General features: G+C 34.7%; 1 protein-coding gene across 1 annotated transcript in view; it reads left to right on the top strand.

Annotated features, from left to right (window-relative positions):
* The window catches only part of DPH5 (diphthamide biosynthesis 5), a 39,340-nt gene extending 16,593 nt beyond the window's left edge, over positions 1–22,747 (top strand). The window contains exons 4-8 of the mRNA XM_012748418.3: positions 1,775–1,883; positions 12,918–13,038; positions 18,338–18,377; positions 20,459–20,562; positions 22,438–22,747. Of these exons, the coding sequence (XP_012603872.2) occupies positions 1,775–1,883; positions 12,918–13,038; positions 18,338–18,377; positions 20,459–20,562; positions 22,438–22,634 (571 nt within the window). The 3' untranslated portion in view covers positions 22,635–22,747. The remainder of the gene's footprint in view (positions 1–1,774; positions 1,884–12,917; positions 13,039–18,337; positions 18,378–20,458; positions 20,563–22,437) is intronic.
* The last annotated feature ends 1,020 nt before the right edge of the window (positions 22,748–23,767 follow it).

Here is a 23,767-nt window from a genome sequence, read left to right as displayed (position 1 = left end):
ATTCACCCAAGAGCTTTGATGGAGATTGCAAGATTATTTGCTTTTATGCTTGCTAACACAACATCCATTTTGTGGCCTAGGGATCAAGGAGTAATTTTGACCTTCAATCTTATTATTTAAGAAACATATTTTGTGAAGGTATAGCTGCCATAGATATTGATTCTTCTAATGGATTTGTACAGAATAAATTGAAAACATTCTGGAAAGGATTCCCCATTCTAGAAACCATTAAGAAGATTTGTGATTCATGGGAGGAGGTCAAAATATTAACATTAACAAGAGTTTGGAAAACATTGATTCCAACCCTCAACTTTGGATGACTTTGAGGGGTTTAAGACATCAGTGGAAGAAGTAACTGCAGATGTGGTGGAAATAGAAAGAGGACTAGAATTAGAAATGGAACCTAAAGATGTGGATGAATTGCTGCAATCTCATGATAAAACTTGACAGACAAGGAGTTAGTTGCTTCTTATGGATGAGCAAAAAAAATTGTTTCTTGAGATGGAATCTACTCCTGGTAAAGATACTGTGGACGTTGTTGAAATGACAACAAAGGATTTTGAATATTCTATAAACTTAGTTGATAAAGCAGTGGCAGGGTTCAAGAGGCTCAACTCCAATTTTGAAAGAAGTTGTATGGGTAAAATGCTGTAAAATGCATTTTACAGCATTGAGTGCTACAAAAAACTCTTTCATGAAAGGAAGAGTCAATTGATACAGTACACTTCATTATTATTTTAGTTTAAGAAAAATGCTTAAAAGGGTTAGGTGGGAAGATTGCTTGAGCCCAAAAGCTTGAGTCTAGCCTGGGAAACACCAAAACTCCTTCTAAAAAAAAAAAAAGAAAGAAAGAAATTGCTACTCCAATACTCAAACCTTCAGCAACTACCACCCTGACCAGTCAGCAGCCATCAGCACTGAGGCAAGGCTCCCTAGCAGCAAAGGACTGTGACTAACTCAAGCCTCAGATGACTAATTCAAGGCTCAGATGATTGTTAGCATTTTTTAGCAATAACGTATTTTTGAATTAAGGAGTACATGTTGTCTTTTTAGACTTGATACTGTTACACTTTCAATAGGCTACAGTATGGTGTAAATATAACTTTAAATGCACTGGAAAACCAAAAATTTAGTGTGGCTTGTTTTATTTTGATATTGGCTTTATTGTGGTGGTTTGGAACTGAACCTGCAATATCTCTGAGGTGTGTCTGAATATTCTGTCTTATATTTCAAAATATAAAAACAAAGTCCTCAGAATATAGCAGAAATAAAGAAGTAAGGTTTAGCTGTTTCATAATTTAAAACTCTAGAGCTGTAATTTTAAGAATTTAACAGGGCCGTGAGACCAGACCGAAGAGTTTAAGAATTGTTGTTTGAGTTAAGTTGCTGAGCTTATATTCCACAGATGTCTTTTTCGGATATTAATAGGACAACGAGCAAGTCAATGTCACCCTTTTCCAGTAGCTGCCAAGGCTGCTTAAGAGTGTTATAATTGGAGTTCAACATTGTTAAGGGCATGTGTAGTGTTGACACTTTCTTGCTAAAAAGCTCAGGCAGAAAGCCTTCTGCAGGCATCTAGAAGAATTTGAAAAAATACAGTACTCTTGATTCTTTGATTAACTTGAACTCATGGAATATTATGGCTTTACTGTATTATTTTTTTTCATTTTTTTTCTTTTTTCTAATTTTTGGGTGATCTAGAACTGGATGGCTTTACTGTATTAAAAAGTCAGTGTTGTTTCCTTTAATCCAACCTGTTCTTTTCTCCCTGCAGGGCTACAACACACAGTGATCTTGTTTTGAGAGCAACAAAGCTGGGAATCCCTTATCGTGTTATTCATAATGCTTCCATAATGAATGCTGTCGGCTGCTGTGGTTTACAGGTAAATTTTTTAATGGAATTAAGCAAAAATATTTTGTTTTTCTACAAATGCAAGTAGATTTTATTGTATTTCTTTTTTTTTTAACTTCTACTTGAAGAGAATATTGTATTTCATGAATTAGAAAACATACTATTATTTGATACTAGACTACTTAGTATATACTAATTTTTTCATACTAGATTTTCCTGTAACTTAGGGGTTTTTCCCCCTCAGTGGAATAGGCTATTTAGATTTAGCTAGAGAATGATTTTAATCTTATATCCAACTTTTACATACATAAAAGGAAAAATATAAGCTAATTAAATTGGCTAAATATTCCCCAAACCTTTTTACATTATTCCAAATGATTTACTTAGCACTGTTGAGGTCATGTTTTTCCACACAGTATTGTTTTCTGTGCCATAAAAAGCATTGTGATTTCTGTATTTCTTAAAAAAATCAGTAAAGTGATATTAGACTTTTAAGCCAGCTTTGCAATTATTGATGTATTAATTTAGTTATTTTTATCTACAACGATCTTTGTTCTCAGGAGTTAAAAGAGTGTTCCATACTTGTTTCCAAGATTTTCTTCCAAGCTGCCGATGTTCATTTTCCAAGTTTGATGTTTGTGTTCTGATGTTCACACATGCATAATCCATGACAACTATGACTGCTGCATGGCCAACATCTTAAAACATGGTTTTAAGATTTCAGTGGTTGTTAAGACACATTCCTATTTCAGATCTATTTAAATTGGAATAAAATGTGCATCTTAGAATCTATGAAATAAAATATGTGTGTCTTTCTGACACACAATGCATAATTTAAAAATAGATACTTACAAGAAGAAACATGAGCATCAGGCATCATTGCTATGTGTATAGCTTTAGAGGAGTCTGTATTTTCTCCTTGACTTGGGAAGAATAGCTCAATTTAATTGACTAATACTGGCCATCTCACAATATTGCCTGTGATTGTAAAGACCAGAGAAAATGTATAAATGATTCATCTTTCAGCATTCACCACTCACTCTTGGTTGTTATGTTTAAATTGGCATAGAATTTTGTAATTTTTTTGTCTAATATGCATACTTAAAATTTGCTAGTTCAAGTCTTTTTTTACAATTTAAAACCCTTCTGAACATTTCTGTGATGGAGTAAGTTGAATGCTATTCATAGCACAATAAAATGTTAGTGCTACAAGGAACGCTAAGGATGGAGAAAGTGATTCTAAAAAAATGTTCCCAAGGTCATTTGGATAGGTAGTAGCAAAAATGGAGTTAAAACTCTTGATTCCTTAGTCTAGTAATCTTCGCTTTAGACAATGCTACCTTTTAAGAATTAATTATTGCTGGAAGGAAGGAAAAAAGAGGGGAATAAATTATCATGTGATAGATAAAGATGTATAAACCTTAAGGTAATGGAACATATATCCTTTTCATATTTCACATAGTTTTATGTCTTGTGAGGAAAATTAACTAGCCCTTTCTTCATCCTATTTTGCTCTTAATTGTAACTATTTTTATTTAAAATTGTTTTGCCTTTTTTTAAAGCATAAAAGTAAAACACATCCCTTGTAAATATGTTATATAGACTGGCTAGAACTAAACCTGGGTGACCCTATCCTTCTGATCCTCCACCCTGATAGATAAAGTGTAATTTTTCTTGTATCTAAAATGGATGAAGGTATTTGAGGGGGAATCTACTGTGAGAATTGGCAGTGTCTCCATATAAGCCCCTAAGGTTACATGCACATTTAACATATTTTTCAAAAGATTTAACTTTCTCACCAGTGTATATGGGATTTCTCTAAGCAGTCACAAATCATTTTTCTACTATCTTAGTTTTATTATCTAATCTAGATATGAAATGACTTACTAGTGTGAAAAACAGGAAATACCTTTCTAGGTTTAGTCTTATGTCTTGATGAAATTTCTGTGAAAGTATATTTCTATACCACTCAAATTCATCATATCCCAAGAGAAAGAAATAATTATTAATTCATTTTGTATAGTTTTCTAATGTAAAAGGCATTTAAAAATAGTTATATGCATAGCACACTTAAATTGTAAAATAAGTGTATAGATATCCTGTATGAGGTAAACACTTTTGCAAAGTCCCCTTCCTTATAATAGCTGACCTTTTTATCTTTACGATTTGATCTAGTATTTCTGGAAGAAAAAAAATCTATATTACTGGTTCTCAGACTATAGCATCCATCAAAATCACCTGGAGGGCTTGGAAGACAGATTGCTGGGGCTTACCCTTAGAGTTTCTGAGATAGTAGATCTAGGATGGGTCTGAGAATTTACATTTCTAACAAATTTTCAGGTGATGCTGAAGCTGCTGATACAGGTACCACACTTTGAGAAGCACAAAATTAGACACATAAAAATCTTAGAAAGTGAAAGAACTGTAGTATCGTTCTTTTAGCATGGCAGGATTGGAAGACTAGATTTTAATTTTCAGAACACACTTGGTAAATGTAGAATGTTAGCAGGTTATCTTGCCATGCTCTCTTGCACAATTTTTAAAAAGGGAAGTGGGCACTACTTTTGAAAAGCATCCTGTCATCTTTGTGAAAGAGCTTTCTTCTGAGTTCAAAAGCACCCATCGAATCACTGAACAGAAGTACTACTTTAGATGCTGTGACAGACAGGAGTAGTATACGCTTTCTAACCTTTTTGCCTTAGCAGTATGAAATTCCTAACCTAGAAATGGTCACAAACTTTTAAACCATCAACTTATCAACCCTTTTGGACTATGGTGGTGTTTTTGTTGTAGAGAGCCATTTCTCCCTTACTGATAATCCTAGGAAAGGAAATGGGCTCTATATGCTAATGGGTCCTCTCCCACCATCTACACCACCACTTATTATAATCCTTACCCTCAAAGACTTGTCTATGGGGCTAAACTGTTCTATTACCATTGCTTGATTGGATTCCTATTTTGGTTGGTTCTATTAACTTACCATTGCCAGAGGAGTTACCTACTGTCATTAAGAACCCTGTGCCAGTCTTTCTGTGCTTTAAGGACCATGATTAATCATAGAATTGATTATGTAGAAGCATGTGATTAGGTTTATCTGACTCCTAGACCCTTGAGGCTATGGATGTTGCCCTGAGGTCTCTACTATTTTTTTTTTTTTTTTTTTTTTTTTTTGAGACAGAGTCTCACTTTGTTGCCTAGGCTAGAGTGAGTGCCGTGGCGTCAGCCTAGCTCACAGCAACCTCAAACTCCTGGGCTCAAGCGATCCTTCTGTCTCAGCTTCCCAAGTAGCTGGGACTACAGGCATGAGCCACCATGCCCGGCTAATTTTTTTCTATATATATTAGTTGGCCAATTAGTTTCTTTCTATTTATAGTAGAGACGGGGTCTCGCTCTTGCTCAGGCTGGTTTCGAACTCCTGACCTCGAGCAATCCGCCCGCCTCGGCCTCCCAGAGAGCTAGGATTACAGGCGTGAGCCACCGCGCCCGGCCAGGTCTCTACTATTGTCTTGTGAAGAGTCAGTAGTTATGACATAGATGTTAAATACATGTATGTTATGTGAAAGAAGCCAGACACAGAAGACTATATATTATATGATTCCATTTATATGAAATGACCCCAAAAGGCAGATTTATAGAGACAGGAAGTAATTAGTAGTTGCCTAGGACTGGACATTAAAGGAATTAACTGTAAATGGACATAAGGGGTCTTATTGGGGTGATGAAAATGTTCTAAAACTGGGTATAATGATGGTTGCACAGTTTGGTAAATTTACTAAAAATCATTGAATTGTACACTTAAATTGGGTGAATGTTAGATATGTACATTATAACTAATTCTAATCAATTGGTTAAAAAAAACGAATTACAAGAAGTTTTCTAGATGAGCAAAAGGACTGAAGATGTTCCCAACAGAGAGAAAAGTACAGTTAAAGGAGAGAGTCACGGAATCACTTTGGGGGATCTGTATGATATTATAGAAACATATATACACTTGCACAAATGCATGCATACAAACCACAGAAACCATGGCTGTCTATTGTTAGTTAATGAAAGACTTTTATATGTTGGATAAAAATTGACTGACTATTGGGTAGAATTGGTAGAGGAAAAATATAATGGAAAAGATTTACAATTTAACTAAATGAAAAGGTCTTGGTTTTACTTTTTGCCTAGGCAGCAACTGAGGAGTCAGCTAACTTCCCTGAATCTTAAGGTCCTTAACTATAAGTGTATGTGGTAAGGTTGAGGAAAGTTGAACAAAATCATTGATTTTCAAACTTCACCATGCTTTATGAAGATGCTTTAGGGATTCTGCAGATGATGAAGTAATGACAACACCAAACAATGAAGATGTAAATCATGTAGGAGCCCAGCCATTATCTTTAACTCCATTGATGTTTTACTTAAGAGTTCATTTGGAAAAAAGATTTGGCACTAAAATGTATGAAAATTACTAAACTAGATAAACTCTAATATCCTGTAGATTTGGAAGCTAAAAAGCTGGCCTGTTTTCTAACATTTGGTAAAGATTACCTTGACCAAGATACATTAGGTACTCAAATTCTTATTGAGTAAATTTTAGGATTTTTCACAATTAAAATATTTGTTACAAACATGTAGACTTCAGAATCATGTTATTTTAAATTCCTAAGTGGCAGATATTGTTAGTACTTGTATTATTCAGTATTTTACAGATGTTTTTAATGGAGAGGTATTCATTTATCTAGAACCACGCAAGTTGGTTGTGTTTAGACTCCCTGATAATGAAAATTTGCTGAATAAATTGCTGATAAGTCTTAACATATCAGGGACTTTTCTCAATACACAAAAGACAGGAAGAATAAAGTCTTTCTTTTCTTGAATTCTTTGAGTTTAACATTTCTGCAGAAGCACTAGGAGCTTAGTCATATAGGATTAGAATTACATCCATTTTGCATCATCCCTGGTTTAGAAGAACTGTTTAAAAAATAACAGTTTTCCTTGGTAATAAATGACTTATATTCTTAGAAAATTAGGAAAATGCAATCAGTATAAAGAAGAAACTAAAAAGCATTTATAGTCCTATTTCCTAATGGTATCCACAGTTACAATTTTGGTATATTTTCTTTCAGTCTTCTTATTCAATATTTAGTTATGTGTACATTTACTTGACTCTATAGGCCAAATTTTAGAAGAAATTACAAAATTCTGAAATACTTTGTGTGGTATTTATCATTTTTATTAGTCATTTATATGATATCATATCTTAATTCCTTTATAAAAATTTGGTGACTGAAATGGTTCTGAGATATTTTAAAGGACAGATAAATGAGACAGTTCTGAAACCAGGTAGCAATGATTTCTGGATAAAAGCTGTGTTATCAGTTGTGGTTGACTTCAGGGAAAAGGTTGTATAATTTTCTCATCGTTGCGAAATGCTTCCACTTTCTCTGGCTATTGCATGAGTGACCTTGAGTATTGCCATATGTTCCTTTGTTTATATAATACATTTCTACTTTGGAAAAATATTACTTTCAAAAAGTAACAACTCATTTCCTTCCTATTTTTCATACCACAACACTCATCATGATAATCAACATTGTTGACCTTGTAGTAGTTCTTATTGTTAGTTTTCAGAAGCATTGGTTTCACTGTTGTCCAGAGACTAATGTAGAAATGATAAAACCTAGCTTAGTACAAAGACCACTAAACTAGGTAATAAGGACATCAGAGCTCTAAGATGTTCAGTAACCTTAGAAGAACTCATCTCAGCTCTTTCTGTTCTTTTAGTCACTTAGGAACTATTTTGGACCACCTGCTAAATCATGGACATACTAAAAAAATTTTTCCCTTGCTTTCCATTTCCACTTATTACTGTTTATAATCACTGTTTTAATATCCACTTTATCATCATTTTTTTCCACTTCATAGTGTTATATTCGAGATTCACAAGGCCGCAAGACAGAGAGACAGAGTCACCGAGGCTGTAATTATCAAAAGGAGTTTTATTGTCTAGCTCGAGCTAGGGTCCGAGCCCCCAGAATGCCAGTGCAGTGGCCTCTTCTCTGGGCAGGGACCCTCCTTTGTGTGTTAGTCCCCTTTTTATAACTCAGTTGTTTACACACTGGTCATGCATCCGCCCCCACAGTGATTCTTACTTCATCCTGCCCCTGATAGGCTCTAACCTGTTCCGTGTCCTAGCTGAGAGACTCCGGTTTCCGCATTCTTTGTCTTTTTCCTCTGCATCCCATAATGTACTCATAATGCCTTGCGGTTAGCAGACAAGCAGTAAACAGAAGCTGGAAGGTGTCCATTGTCCTTATAGCCTAGTATCTTACAATAGTTTTCTTTTTCTTTTCTTTTCTTTTTTTTTTTTTTTGAGACAGTCTTGCTCTGTTGCCCCAGTTAGAATGTAGTGGCATCATCACAGCTAACTGTACCCTCAAGCGATCTTCCTGCTTCAGCCTCCCGAGTAGCTGGAACTACAGTCCTGAGCCACTAAATTGGGCTAATTTTTTCAGTTATTACTAAAGATGGGGTCTTGCTCTTGCTTAGGCTTGTCTTGAACTCCTGGCCTCAAGTAATCCTCCCACCTTGGCCTCCCAGAATGCTAAGATTACAGGTGTGAGCTACCGCCCCTGGCCCACTTCATAGTTTTCTTTATAAAATTTAGATCTGATTGTGCCATTCCTCTAAACATACAACTCTGATAAGTCCCCATCCTATCCAGAATGTTCAGTTATATGTATATGTTTGTTTTTCCCATATGAGCTCTTTGATTTACTCAGCTTCACCTTTTCCATTCACTGTATTACAGTGTTGTGCACATAATCAATATATAGCAAATATTTGCTGAGTTGGATTTCTTATTTGTTTATTTTCTCCCCCAACCCCCACCCCAGAGTTGGACCTTATCTTTGGAGTTATATGCTTTAAATTGTAATTTTTTAATTTAATTCACAAATGGATTCTGTCATATATCTGTAAGAATATAAATCTTATAGCTCTTCTGTCTACGTAGCCATTCAGCTTTATCTGTTTACCTAGGGTATGGCCATGTGCATAATCTTTCTTAGTGTCAGCAAAAATCAGTGCTACGTTAATGTTAAGCAAAATGCATGTGGGAATAAAAACGACAACAAAAAACCCCAACCTCAATACCAGTGTTTTGTATAGGAGAGAGAATTAGTCACTCTTGATTATGTGGTTTTGTGGTACATTTTTTGACAATTCTGCTGGCTCAGCTTTTTTTCACCTCACAGATTTAACTGATTTGATTTAGAATATAGGTATATATGATATTTGTGGGGCTTAATAGAGTTTTTAAGTTTAATTTTCCAATTTTTCTATATATGTAACATTTCTTAACAGATTTTTAAACAAATATTTTTATTTGTAGTATAAAATAACAAAGACATTAAAACATAAAGTGAATTTTTATAAAGCATATATGCTTCCAAAAGGAAGGAAATAATGGTGGTGTTAAGATGAGTTAGGAGATTGTTAAGGTCATTCAGGCAAGTGGTATTGAGAGCTCAAGCTAAGGTGGTAGGGAAAGAAATGAATAGTCAACTTCTATATACATTATACAGCTAGAATTGACAGGAGTTGGTACTTGGCATGATGCCAGGAATTAGAGACACATATTAGGGGCAAATCAGGTATAGTTGGCTATTGCTAGATAATTGTTTAATGCCATTTTAAACATTGCCCAAGACTTCCCATCTCTGTTACTTTGTTCATACTATCTCATTTTTCCACTATGCTCAACTTCCTGGTCTCAATCTTATCTATCCTTTAAGGTCTAATCTATATCTTATCTCTTCAGAAGTTGCCATGTCAGGTGCTTGCTAAGTGGGAGAAGTGTTGAGCTCTTAAAATACTAGAGTCTATATCTCATATTTGATATGAGATTATTACTACCTAACACTATTTGTCTTTCTTGTGCATCTTTCATTTTCTTGTGCATCTTTCACTCTAACTAGATAGTGCCTTATACATAATGAATGGATGGTTTTCACTTGCGTTTTTTTTTTTAATTTGTCTTCAATAGATTAAATGTAATCCAGTATCAAGTTTAGTAAATTGCTTTCTGTATGTGTTATTCCAGGTTAAAATTAAAAAGGCATGTATTTACCTACTGTTTCTTAGAAAACTGCTGTTTTTGTAGTCTTTAAATTTAGATTTGCAGCAGTCATGTTTTAGGGGAAAAACGATCCCAGCACAAAAGGCTTATTACATTATAAGACGGCTCAACATAGGCTTCTGCAACTTCAGTTCTCATCATTGTATGATTCTGTTCCAGTTTCTTTTTATAGTTTACTGGTAAGTCCTTGGATTGTGAAACACAAAGAACTGATTCTTCTATTCTTTGAAGTACTAACAACTAAATGGTGAAACTGTTTGCATAATGTTCCGGGATTCATTGAAGAAGTTTGTACCACAGCCACAGGAGTGGTTACAGTTTATAAATCAAGGTCCTCGAAAGTAGCACTTGCATAAGGATTTCCATAACTACCCAAATTAGACAATTCAAAGATACTTTTTACACAGAATTCTGCAGTTAGTGTTTACATGTGATGAGCATCTCAATTCTCTTTTAAATGGTCTATCACTTTCTTTTTGAATGAAGAGCTTAGTTATTATTTCCATGACTATTTCTGTGACTCTTAAAATAGTTAAGACCTATTTAAAGTATTTATATATAATTACATATATAATTTTTTAGCTTTGTTTTCCCTTGAAGCTTTTTCATTGAATAATATTAATATTTCAAAATTTGATCAGAGATGTGAATAATTCTTTTCAGAATATAAATAGTTGAATTTATCAGAATTAAATCATAAGTGTAGTTTCAAAAATTCAGTAATATTTTTGAGCTCATTGCCATAAGAAAAGCAGTTGGATTATAGCAGGACACAGCATTTTAGTACATCTTCCTATCGTTTGTTATACATTGTCATTATTACATCATCAAATTTCCAACATTTACTGAATCTTTGCTGTGTGTAAGGCACCATTAGGCATTCTGCATACTTTGTAGCATTTAATTATTAAAACCCACATTTTTATGTTTATAGTTATTATACACATTTTGCAGAAGGGTTCCTCCTGAAGGTTAGGAAGGTTACTTGACTTGTGCATGGTCACCCAACTACTAAGAACCAGTGCCATGACTTCAGAGCCTTTGCCTGCTTTATGAAGTATGAGTAAGACTATAAAATCTGTGAGGGCCAGAGCTGTGTTTTGCTTATCACCTTAAACCTGTGCCTAGCATATAATACCTGGCACATAGTAAATAATCCATAATAAATATTCATTGGGTAAATTTGCTTCTCATAGAACAATTATATTAAATAATAGTAATAACAACCCCTCCGTAGGGCCAGAGCCATTCCTATTAGCTTGGCACAGGGTGAATATATTCTAGGTATCTCACATTGGAGTTTGAAATACATTTTTCACAGAGAAACCTTGTTACATGTGATGCTGAATACTTGGAGTTACATGAGTCTTTGTACATTGACCTGTGAATTTGATTGCTACTGGATGGCATGCTTCTAGGAGAGAATACATTTTTAGACAGCTTTCAAAGGGACTCTGGGAAAAAGCCCATTGGTAGGTAAGTTGGAGGCTGTGGCCTATGATGAACCTTCCCTTTATAACTCAATGTCACCATTATGAGTATTGGTTATAGTTTTTAGGACCTCAGTGTATACAAACCAAGAATCGTTGAGCTTCTCTAGGGAAGTAGAGGTGAAGAACCTTGAGTGCCCCACCTTCTCTGTTTCCTTCCTGTCTGCCTTCCCCTCATCTCTTGCTGCAGCCTCTGAAACTGGTCTCAGACGCCTTAGGCTACTGGAAGCTTAGGATGACGAACCCTGGCTACAGTTTCTTCATTTTAAAATGGAGAACCCAAGGTTTACAAAAGTTAGGTGACTTCCTGAAGTCACACAGCTATTTTAGGCACACAGTTAATTTGTGGCAGAGGACTAGATGGGTTTTCAGAGTCTAGTGCTTTCCAGCTCTATTATAAATTCTTTCAAGCACTGTTTAAATTGAAAAATTAAGTCTTTACATAACAACTTTATTATGATGTCTTTGAAAATAAATGTCCTTTGCACAGTGCCTACAAAAGAGCTAATATTAACATAGTACTTAACAGTTTAAATAATTTTTTACATGCTATTTGATCCTCACAACCCTAGGGGTATGAAGGACAGTATTTGATCACTATTCCTCTTTTAGAGAGAAAGACTTAGAGGAATGTCACACAACTGACAAGTCGTAAAGCCAGAATTCAAAACTAGATTTGCTCAGCGTTTGATTTTGGAGTGAGACTTACTTAAGTGAATTGGTTCAGCCAGCCTGAATCAGAGAAGTATGCTTCTTGGGTGTAGTGATGGTGAAGTGGAGTGGGCAGTGGAGAAAGGAGGATGTTTGGGAAAAAGCCCTCGTCGTTGAACTCTAGTGAGGGAGCAAATAGAATCTTGCTAAATTAAGAGAGTATGTGTGTGGAGCAATGGCTGGAGTAAGTATACATTTCTTGCATTTCATTGAGGTGGTGTGATGGAAAGGAGCATTCTCTCAGACCTAGGTTTCAGTATTTCTTTTTTATTAATCAGTTGTATTAATATAACTTTAGTTGATCTTTCTAAGCCTTTGGTGGTCTCATCTGTAAAATGAGAATAATGTTAACCTTGTGAAATCTACTCTAACTGCTCAGAAGTCTTATTCTTTTCCCTTTTCTTTTCTTTTTTGCTTACTTTTGGGTTCTTTGTATTTTGGTGTCTTTAGCAACTATATAGCTAAATTATGAATTTGTTACATATGTTTCTATACAGAATACAGAAATACTAGAAGCTTACTACTGAAAGGGACATCATAAAGACACCACCTACTGTGAACTCAAGATAATTTTTGTCACTATTTTTTGTATCAGATTCAATCCCCAATTCATCTCAAATCTTGTTCTCATTTTTTGGTTTTGGTTGCAAAGGATTAAATTCTCCTCTTTTCTATGAGATTGTAGTTAGTGAATTGTCCCATCATTAATTAATGTTTTTTGTTTTTTTTTTATTCCTAGTTGTATAAGTTTGGAGAGACAGTTTCTATCGTTTTTTGGACCGACACTTGGAGACCAGAAAGCTTCTTTGACAAAGTGAAGAAAAACAGACAAAATGGCATGCACACATTATGCTTACTAGGTAAGGTTTTGGAGTTTTTTATTTTTTATTTATTTATTTTCTTTTTTTCTTTTTTCTTTTTATTTAAATTTTTTTTATATTTATTGTTCTTTTTTCTTATTTTTTTCACAGATGACCCCTTCATTGTAGAGTTTCTTTAAAGTCATAATGTTGAATCATCATAGTGTTCTCATTTTGATTTTGCGTTAAGGTGAAAATTGTTGTATTGTAACTAGCTAGAGGTAGGAAGGGACAATGTCTAGCCATTCTGTGCTTGCTACAATCTTTGCCATATTCTCAGGGAGGCATACATCTTCTGCTTCAAATAACCACCTGGTTGTTCCTGCATACATGCCATAATTCATGTTATTCCTCCTTAAGCCCTAATATATCCTCCTCAATATCCCATGTCCATCAAGGCCCTCTTCTTGTCACTTTACTGTAGTTCAACTGACTTGTATTAAATATTTATTCTTATCAAGCACCATCCTGCTTCTTTCTAGGGGTATTCTTTGAATACTGCAGTATTGATGCTATCAGAATCACGGAATGATAGACCTGAAAGAGACTCTGGAGATCATCTTATTGAAGTCTTTTTTACAGGTGAAGTTGAGGCCCAGCATATTGAATCATTTTCCTAATGTCACCCAGCTAATTGGTGGCAGAACTGGTAGAAACAGAGAGCCTGTCGTTCATAGCTCTTTTCACTGTACCATCCCACCCAAATTCTATTTTCTGTTTAATGTAGAAAGAGCTGAGAGCACTGTCTTAATACCAAGATAATGGTACTGAGCTTCAGAAGGGCATGGGGTTTGCTCTCCAGCTGATGCATTGAAATTGCACTGATTCACTTTTGCTAGTCAGCTCTATTCTAATAGTATATGTTATAGAAAACAATACTGGTAACAAAGTTTTAATCTGTGATAGATGAACAGAAAACAGCTGACATCTTTGATAACTTTGAAATGATACTTATTTGTGGAGTCAGGAGACAAAATCTCAGTGCTACTACTTACTAGCTAGAGAATATTGTGAACATTCCTTAACTTTTGCCTTCATATTCTTCAAATAGGAATAATCCCTCCTGCCTCATGGAGTTGTTTAGAGCAGTACTTCTCAATCTGTTTATGGTTAAGGACTAGGGTTGGGTGTTATTTTTAATATGTTTGTTTTTTAATTTTTAATCTTTTGTGTCAGTGTCAAGTTACTATAAATGTTTGTATTTATTCTCATTCCTGTAGTTAATTCATCATTTACTGGTAACCAAAAGTTCACATACTAGCATCGTTCCTTGGATCATACTTAGAATTGTACTGTCTCAGTGATACTGTGTGTGAGGTCACCCAGCAAAATGTCTACCACATAGCACAAGATAGGGGCAGATAATGAACCCACAATTTTGGCCTCTTATAGTAAGTACAGATATTCAGAACATTAGAAAAGATTTCTGTTTGCCAAAAAAACTTTTACATTATTTGCATAATATAGCCAATTCTCCATCAAATTATTAGTTAATAATATATAATTTTAAGCAACCCAATCAGTATGAAACCCAGTCAGTATGTCTTAATAGAAAAGATAACTCAGTTTTACTATTGATGGCTTTCTTATGGGGTAGAAATTGGAAATTAATATCTAGAGTAGGAGCAAGCTAGTGCCCAGAGATCACATCTGGCCTGCTGCTTGTTTTGTAAACAAGATTTATTGGAACATGAACACACACATTCACTTATGTATATTGTTTATGGATACTTTTGTGCTATAGTGGCAGAGATGAGTAGTTGTGACAGAGACCTTATGGCCCTCAGAACCTAAAATATTTACTATTTGGCCTTTAACAGAAGTTTGCTGACTTCTGGCATAGAGTCAAATTTTATCTAATGCCATGTGTTACATCTTGAATCCCCTCAGTGACTCTTTTCCATTACCATACATTATTTTTGGCTTAGACTTACCACCCATCTGAATTATCTTACTAACTTGGTAGACTTCATCCTTGCTTCATAAGAGCAAGGCCTTTATCTTGCTCATTGCTCTTTTTGTAATGTCCAGAAGTCTGGCACACTGTAGCTGTTCAATAAATATTTATGGAAGTCAGTTGGTTGAAATTTTGCTTAGTTTATTTTCTCAGACTTGGTTATATTACCCATTGGCACAGAAAACTTTTAACTCTTGCTAGTTCATTCAATTTCAGCTAGAATGCAATTTTTTTTTATTCTGTTCACATTGACATCTAATTAATTCTACATCTAGATCAGGCCATAAATGCTTTTCAAATACATTTACTTTTGGCTTATGCCTATATTTCACAATTAGCTGATATAATGGGTTTTCTTATTTTAGTATATTGCCAGTATGATTTAGTGCTTCATTAATAATTAATCAGCTTCATGATTTTGCCCTTGGATTTTTTTATGTGAAAAGAGGCTGATCTTGCTTTTTTGTAGTCCTTCCTAACAAGAACGTCACTATAAGACACTTGTGAATCTGTATGGACTATGCCTTCAGATATATCCATCTTGTTATCCCAAACTTGGATCCAATTAAAGCCAGCAGTTGGTAGAAGGTCAAAGTAGAATGATGAGGGAAAGACAGCTGTTAAAAGGACTGTTGTTTGGATATAAAAATGTCTGTGCAGGCTGGACATGGTGGCTCATGCCTATAATCCTAGCACTCTGGGAGACTGAGGCAGGAGGATCACTTGAGGTCAGCTGTTTGAGACCAGCCTGAGCAAAAGCAAGATCCTGTCTCTACTAAAAATAGAAAAAATTAGCAGGGCATGGTAGCCTGTGCCTGTAGTCCCAGCTACTGGGGAAGCTGAGGCAGGAGGATTGCTTGAACCCAGTAGTTTGAGGTTGCAGTGAGCTATGAAAATGCCACTGTACTCTAGCCAAGGTGACAGAGTGAGACTCTATTCCCCTCACCAAAAAGAAGTGCATGTCTGTTTTACAACTGGACTAAGAGTTTTTAAAAACATAACAGGGAGTGAAAAGTCTGAGAGGCAAGCTACCTGAAAACCTCCCCATATATCTGTTAAAAATGGGAGGAAGGAGAGCAAGCAGCATTTATCTTTAGGAAAGCTTTGGAAAAGCAGGTTGAAAATCAGTTTACAGGTATTTATTGAGGAATTAGTCTATGCCCAGTGTAGCTCTTTTGGAATACTATGAAAGTATTAGATTCAGGTCCTGCCCTCAGAGTTTCGAAATCTAGTTTGGAACTAATTTGTTATGCACATGAAAGTTTAAAGAACAATTAAGTTCTATTGTATGGAGAGGCAGGAAGGACAAACCAGAACTTTGGCTATGGAGTTCTCTAAGAGCTGCCTCTTTTCTTGGCTTTCCTGGGAAAAGACAAACAAGGTTAAACAATATATCTTCCTTGTTCTATTAACAAAAGCAGGAACAGAGTATGAAGTATGGGATGTCATGATTCCAAATCCTCAAACCATAGTTCTCATCATTTAATCATCTGGCATTCTCATTTTTTAAGTTAGTAGGTATTTACTGAATGCCTGTTATGGGCCAAGTCCTGTAGGGATTAATGAGAATAAATCAGGGTAGGAAACTACAGAGAATTTAAAATTTACCTAGAGAGGCAAGACCAATATATATGATGTAATGAGAGATTAATAAAATTAATTGTATAGATTGTTCTAGGAACAAAAAGCATTTATTTGAGGGGAAGTCAACAACAACTTTCTGAAGGAAATGGGACTTACGTTGCCTAAAGGGTGGATAGTTTAAGATGTGCTTGTAGATGGGTGGTAGGAGAGTCATGTGAGTAAATTTATTCAGTAGACATTTCTGAAGTATCCTCTGGATACTTCACATTATGCTAGGTCCTGGTACTAAGATGAATAGGTGTAGTTAACCTTCTAGCAAGTAGAAATAGAAAAAATTATGGGCCGTGTGAAGACAAGGGAAAAGTGGTAAGACTGGTCTGGCTTGAGACTAATTCACTAATGCAGTCTTATGCTTGATTTAAAACTTGTAAAAAATTCTCCTCAACCTTCTTCACTTTTAAAATCAGATTCTTTAGAGCATGTCATTAAAAAAGCAAAAAAAAAAAAAATGGAAAGTATGAAAAAATCTTACTATCACAACATTTCAGAAACTCAAGGTAAATGAATTAGTAAATGTGTTAAATTTTAAAAAATCTTACATAATTTAAAGGAAATCTAAAAGTTGACTTACACCAACAATTGTATTGGAGGCCACATTTTCAATAACATACATTCATTTTTTTCCCCTTGTGTGCCAAATAGAAATATTAAATAGGTAATGATATTTCTAACCTGAAAAATACTGTCAATGCTGGTTCCAAGAACATTTAAAGATACACATATAAGATTAATCTCTGGTATAATTTCCAAGTAATTACTATCCTTTATAAGAAAAACTTTTATAATCACTTAGGAAAGCTGCAGAAGTCTATCAAGGACTATCAGTTACACTGTATTTATTTTTGCAAAAACAAACTTTGGCTGAACCATTTGTTTCCAGCATGTAAAACAGGAAGCAGCTGTTGCTCTTGCTGTTGTGTACTGAGTTCCTGTGAGGATGTAGAGTAATTCTGCTTTTTTACCTTTTACCAAATAGCTCAGCTGAGCAGTAGTGATTAAAAAGTGTCAAGAATCAAATATATGTGATGCTTGGACTATCAAGCTTCATGAGAGCGGATGTTATGCCTGGTCATGTCCCTGTGGTATCCCATTGCCTATGCAGTGTCTGACACACAATCAGTGCTCTAAAGCCCTGTTAAAAGTATGAATACTTGATATTAATGTATTTATTATTCATAAGATTAAAAAAATCTCTTTTCAAAATGTGATAAGAAGATTTTTTTCTATTTATGTTATATCCACTGAAGCTTACATCTGGTGCCTGAAAAATAAGTAGTAATAGGAATATATTATAACAAGGTTTTCCAGTTAGGTCTAGGCAGTTACCAGCTAATGAAAATGAAAACAGAGAGTTTGATTAGCTGTTAGGTGGTGTATATGCCAATATTTATCTAATTCTTTCCTTTGTCTTCTTTTCCAACAGGAAATTAGATCCCAGCAGCATGGTCTCAGGGCCAAGCTTATGTTTATTCTCTAACTTGTGGCCTTTATACACAAGCTCAAGCTTCCATTCTTCTCTATAGTTCTATAAGAAAGTGACTAGATACAAGTGTGAGGAAAGACTGTCATAAACTATCAGATGAGCATTTTGGAGACTTGGGAAGAATGTTTCCCCCAAATTTAAGTAACTCTTAACTGATGTTTATGTATAGGGTTTTGGATAAAGTACTCAAAAGAACTGTTTTCTACTTCCTATAGACATCAAAGTAAAGGAGCAGTCTCTGGAAAATCTAATCAAGTAAGTTCTTATTCTGAGAATGTTTACATCTATTTTAATTCCTTGAACAATTCAATAAATTCTACTTAAATGAGTTCTAAAGATTGTTGAAAATCAGCTTTTGTTAATAGTTTAAACTCTAACACTTTTATTTTTATGAAATGATAAGCAGTATGTTAGAGTGGCAATAGATTTCATAGATTTCAATACTGAGAACAGTGGCTAGCATCTAATAGACAGTAAGTATTTGTGGGATGAATTAATGCATTGGGATTCTGAAGTCATGAGTTTGAGACCCAAGTCTGCCTCTACTTGTGTGCTCTTGGGCAAGTCATTTCCATCTCTGAGCCTTATTTTCTTCATATGTATACTGTAGTACTAATCGTTTTTTGCTGAGAGAGGCAGTGTCCAGTATAGTACCCACTATCCACATGTGACCAATGAGCACTTGTAAAATGGCTAATGTGACTGAGGAACTGAATTTTTCATTTAATTTTAGTTACTTTAAAACTGATATTCAATTATTGGAAAACTTTTAAGTCTGTTTGGAACAACCTCAATATATAAATATACTTTTACAACCATAAATTTTATGAAATTTAAATGCAGATCAAATATTTCCAGTGAACTTACACTGTTGGTGGAACTGCAAATTAGTGCAACCTCTGTGGAAGAGAATTTGGCGATACCTCAAAGAGCTAAAAATAGAAATACCATTGATCTAGCAGTAGCACTATTAGGCATCTACCCAAAAGAGCAAAAGATATTCTATAATAAAAACATCTGCACCCGAATGTTTATGGCAGCACAATTCACTATTGCAAGGATGTGGAAACAACCCAAGTGCCCGTCAATTCATGAGTGGATTATTAAAATTTGGTATATGTATACAATGGAATATTACTCAATTATAAGAAATGACGGTGATCTAGCACCTCTTATATTTTCCTGGATTGATCTTCAGCCCATTATCCGAAGTGAGGTATCACAAGATCGGAAGAATAGGCTCCACTTGTACTGGCCATCAAATTGGTACTGACTAACACTACAGTGCTCACATGGTAGTAATATTATCCAGGGATTAGGGGGTTGGGGGGTGGTAAACTCACAACTAAAGGAAACAGTGAGCATTGTGGAGGGGAAGGGCATGCCTCTAACTCTTGCTAGGGTGAGGCAAAGATATAAAATGTAACCAAAATGTTTGTACCCTCATAATATCCTGAAATTAAAAAAAAATATTTCCAGTGAAAATTTAGTATCCAAATTAAGATGTGCTGTAAGTACAAACCAGATTTCAAAGACTTAGTATAAAACAATTTCTTTAATAATTTTTATATGAATAAATGCTAAATTACAACAGTTTAGATATATTGGATTAAATAAAATATATTATTTAAATTTTTGCCTTTTTTGAAATTTTTTGTTAATGTGACTACTAGAAAACTTAAGATTATGTTTGTAGCTTGCATTATATTTCTATTGTGTAGCCCTGATTTAAAGAGTTGTTTTGAAAGCCAGTAAAATAACCTATATGAATTGTTTTGTAAGCTGCAAAAGCTATATTTTTATTATTATGATTATTGGGCAAATCCAGTAGGCTTTTGAGGCATACAGAAGTAACCATCCAAGATTTTAAAGAATCCAGGATGATTTAGTTTTTCTTTTTTAGAGTAAGAAGTAAAAAGAGGAATATGTAGATATGTGGTTTAGACATGGTAATAAAAGGAGTATTATAAAACCTGATTAAGTTGGAATATATACCAAGTTGCTACTTATTTTGAATTATTTTTGCATAAGGCATCACTTTGAATAAAGATAACTTTGATTTAGACATCTGTGTTTAAATTGTTGCACTTTTAAACTTGCCATCATTTCAGTGAGATCAGAGGACAGATGGAGTAAAACAATGAAAAAAGCTTATGCAACTTAAACAGTCATTGTGTCCATGTTTTATAGTGTATACTTAAAGTGGTTGTCATGTAAAAACTTCAAGCAGAATGTAGGCTCTGGTACTTTAGTATATCTGGGGGAGTAAATGTATTAATAATGTGTTATGTAATTTCATGGGTAAGAACAGTGACATCTAGTTTTTATACTTACAGAGGAAGGAAGATCTATGAACCTCCTCGGTATATGAATGTAAATCAAGCAGCTCAGCAGCTTCTGGAGATTGTTCAAAATCAGAGAAAACGAGGAGAAGAACCAGGTACAACCCTATAAGGGTTCTCATTATTCCTCTATTGCCTCATTTAGATGTGTATATGAATTAACATGTGACACAGACATAAACACACCACCACTGAAGCAAGAAGTGCTTTTGCATTGTACTATTTCCTGTCATTTTTTCGAACTTTAATTTAAATCTCACAGGCTTCAAGTTGTACTAAAAAAAATAATGGAGTTCTCTATCATGAAATTAATACCATTCCAGAAAGTGAGGATTTTTCACAAATTAAATACAAATCAAATTTGATGTATGATAATATGAATATTTGAAATATGGTAATATGAAATTTGAAATATGGTAATATATATTTTGATAAAATATAGAACTTTCCTTTTAGCTCTAATCAGTGGTGAGATCTGTCCTGCAAAATATATTTATTCTAATTTTTATCATTCTCAACACTGAGACTAAGAATAGTTTTCTTCAGCTTAAAGATAAGAGAATTTATTTTTATATTCTTAATATGTAGACATATTTTGTGGAATATAATAAAATGTTTATTGTTAGTAAATCTTTATTAAGAAGTTCTTTTTTTTTTTAATTTTTTTATTTATTTATTTTTTTGAGACAGAGTCTCGCTTTGTTGTCCAAGCTAGAGTGAGTGCCGTGGCATCAGCCTAGCTCACAGCAACCTCAAACTCCTGGGCTCAAGCAATCCTTCTGCCTCAGCTTCCCGAGTAGCTGGGACTATAGGCATGTGCCACCATGCCCGGCTAATTTTTTCTATATATATTAGTTGGCCAATTAATTTCTTTCTATTTATATTAGAGATGGGGTCTCGCTCTTGCTCAGGCAGGTTTTGAACTCCTGACCTCGAGCAATCCGCCCACCTCGGCCTCCCAGAGTGCTGGGATTACAGGCGTGAGCCACCACGCCCGGCCATATTAAGAAGTTCTTAAATGTCACGTTCTAGGGGAGAAACAGAAAGAAAAGTTCTTAAATGAACCTGTAATTATATTCTGTCATAAGGTACTGACTGCCTTTGGGCACCTGTACCTTAATAGAAAAGATACATAAGAGATTCTTGAGTGGCCATTGCTTATTTTATTCTCATTAGTAGGCCCTGTTATAGTTGGGAACAAGTAGTCTGCAAGGGTGTTCTGTATCCATAACTTTGTATAGAGTTCCTTGCATTCCTGCTTGTTCTTGACTGAATCATTTGCCCCCTTTGATCATTATTTAATCAGGACTTTTCCCACTAAACAATAAAATCATTAAAAGAGTGTGTCCTTTAGCTGTAGTACCAGACTAAATACTAAAGTTCACTAAGGTTGGCTATTTTGAACTTAAAAATATAAGTAATGCCAAATGCTCATTATTTGTTAAGGGCTCTATAGTTTACTAAATACTCTCATATCCATCATCTTAGCTCACACAGCCACCATCTAAGGTAGTATACATTTTAAAAAATGAGAAGACTTAAGTTTGTCTAATGTGGCCAAGTAGAAACTCAAATCTGTGTGTTTACGATATGAATATATCTCAAGTTATTAAAAATATAAGTATGTAATAAACATTGTTTACTCAGAATCTAAAGATAAATGCCATGCAGTTGTAATGAGTATGGATATAGCTTATCAAGTCCTAAAAACTTACACGCATATAAGCCCTTGGAATTCTGAAAGGGTAAGATTAGGAAGTACTTTTTTATATGTCAAGTAGTACAAATGATTATAAAAAGCCTTAGATGAATCAGTGGATAATTGGTTCATCAGTAGCTAAGGATATTTAAGATATTTGGGGCTTCTTTAAATGTACTTGTGGTACTAATGTAAGTCTGAGTGTAGATTGACAGGATGATCTATTTGCTGAATTGAATGGCAGTATCTTTTTGGTTTTGTTTTTTTAAAATAGCAATTACTGAAGAGACACTCTGTGTTGGCTTAGCCAGAGTTGGAGCCGAGGACCAGAAAATTGCAGCCGGCACTTTACAGCAAATGTGTACCGTGGACTTGGGAGAACCATTGCATTCCTTGATAATCACAGGAGGCAGCTTGCATCCACTGGAGATGGAGATGCTAAGTCTGTTTTCCATACCAGAAAATAGCTGAGTCCCAAAGCATGGATGGATTCTGAACATAGACATTTTTTATAATCTTATGTTAATTTCAGCCCTATATGGATGTAGACATATTTGTATAACAAATTAAACAGGTATTTTGGTTTATCTAATAAGTATAAAACAAACGACAAAAAAGAAAGAAGTTGACTCAACAGTGCTTGGTTTGCTGTGGCAATGAGTTTTTCCCTGTGATATGATTAGCTGTCGTTGCTGTTTCGTCAGTTTTTCAGGATACACACACAAGGAGCACACCAACCTGGAAAACTTGTGGATAGACATCCATTAACAAAATCATTTAAAAGCAGTTTTTACTTATGAAACCAGTTTATACAAGGTGGTTGTTACAGAGTATAACTTAGAGGTTAACTGGAATGTGAATCACTTGAATCCCAGTTTTAAAGGATAAGAAATATGAAGAGTGGCAAGAAAAGCAAATAAAAGATTGGTAACAGTCCACATAATATTTTTATAATTTTCTTCTTTCTTAAAAAGTCAGCTGTCCTGACTTCAAGACACATTGTCCTGATAGCAGCTGGTGTTTTTTGTTGTTTGTTTTTTGTTTTTTAAAGAAGAGAAAGGTTTATTTACCATGTACATGGGGAGAATCACATAATGATTACCCAATATCCCAATGAGGTTCAGTTTTTTTTATACATGCCTTTTAGAGGAGAGGGGGTCGAAATGAGGAGTATAGGTGGATAAGGGGTTGCTAGGGAGGATGACTGGCTGGGGAAACAGATTGACTTGTAAATTAACCTGAGAGACAGGAATTTTGTTTTAAATGATTTGGATCCCAGTCTGGTTTTTGGTCTTCTTTCCTGCAAGATAGGAACAGGTAGGAAGGATACATCTCTACCCAGCAGTCCTACTTACTTAAAGCTCAGCTGAGTACATGCCACAACATCACACCCTTCTGAATTGACTGTCTTGGTTAGCTGACATCCTAATTATGTGGCTCATATTCTGCTATATTTTGGAGGTTATGTAATTGTTTAATTATAAGTGTTTAGCCAGCCATGTATAGTTGCTATTTGGTTTTAAATAGCATCTTTCACATCCAAGCAGTTAGATGGAAAACTTACAGACTATAAAATAAAATCAAAAAAACAAATTAAGTTTGAA

The sequence above is a fragment of the Microcebus murinus genome, chromosome 2, assembly GCF_040939455.1.
Source record: "Microcebus murinus isolate Inina chromosome 2, M.murinus_Inina_mat1.0, whole genome shotgun sequence".
Classification (NCBI taxonomy): domain Eukaryota; kingdom Metazoa; phylum Chordata; class Mammalia; order Primates; family Cheirogaleidae; genus Microcebus; species Microcebus murinus.
Note: the sequence above shows the minus strand (reverse complement) of the source record. Positions and strands in the feature narration are given on the sequence as shown.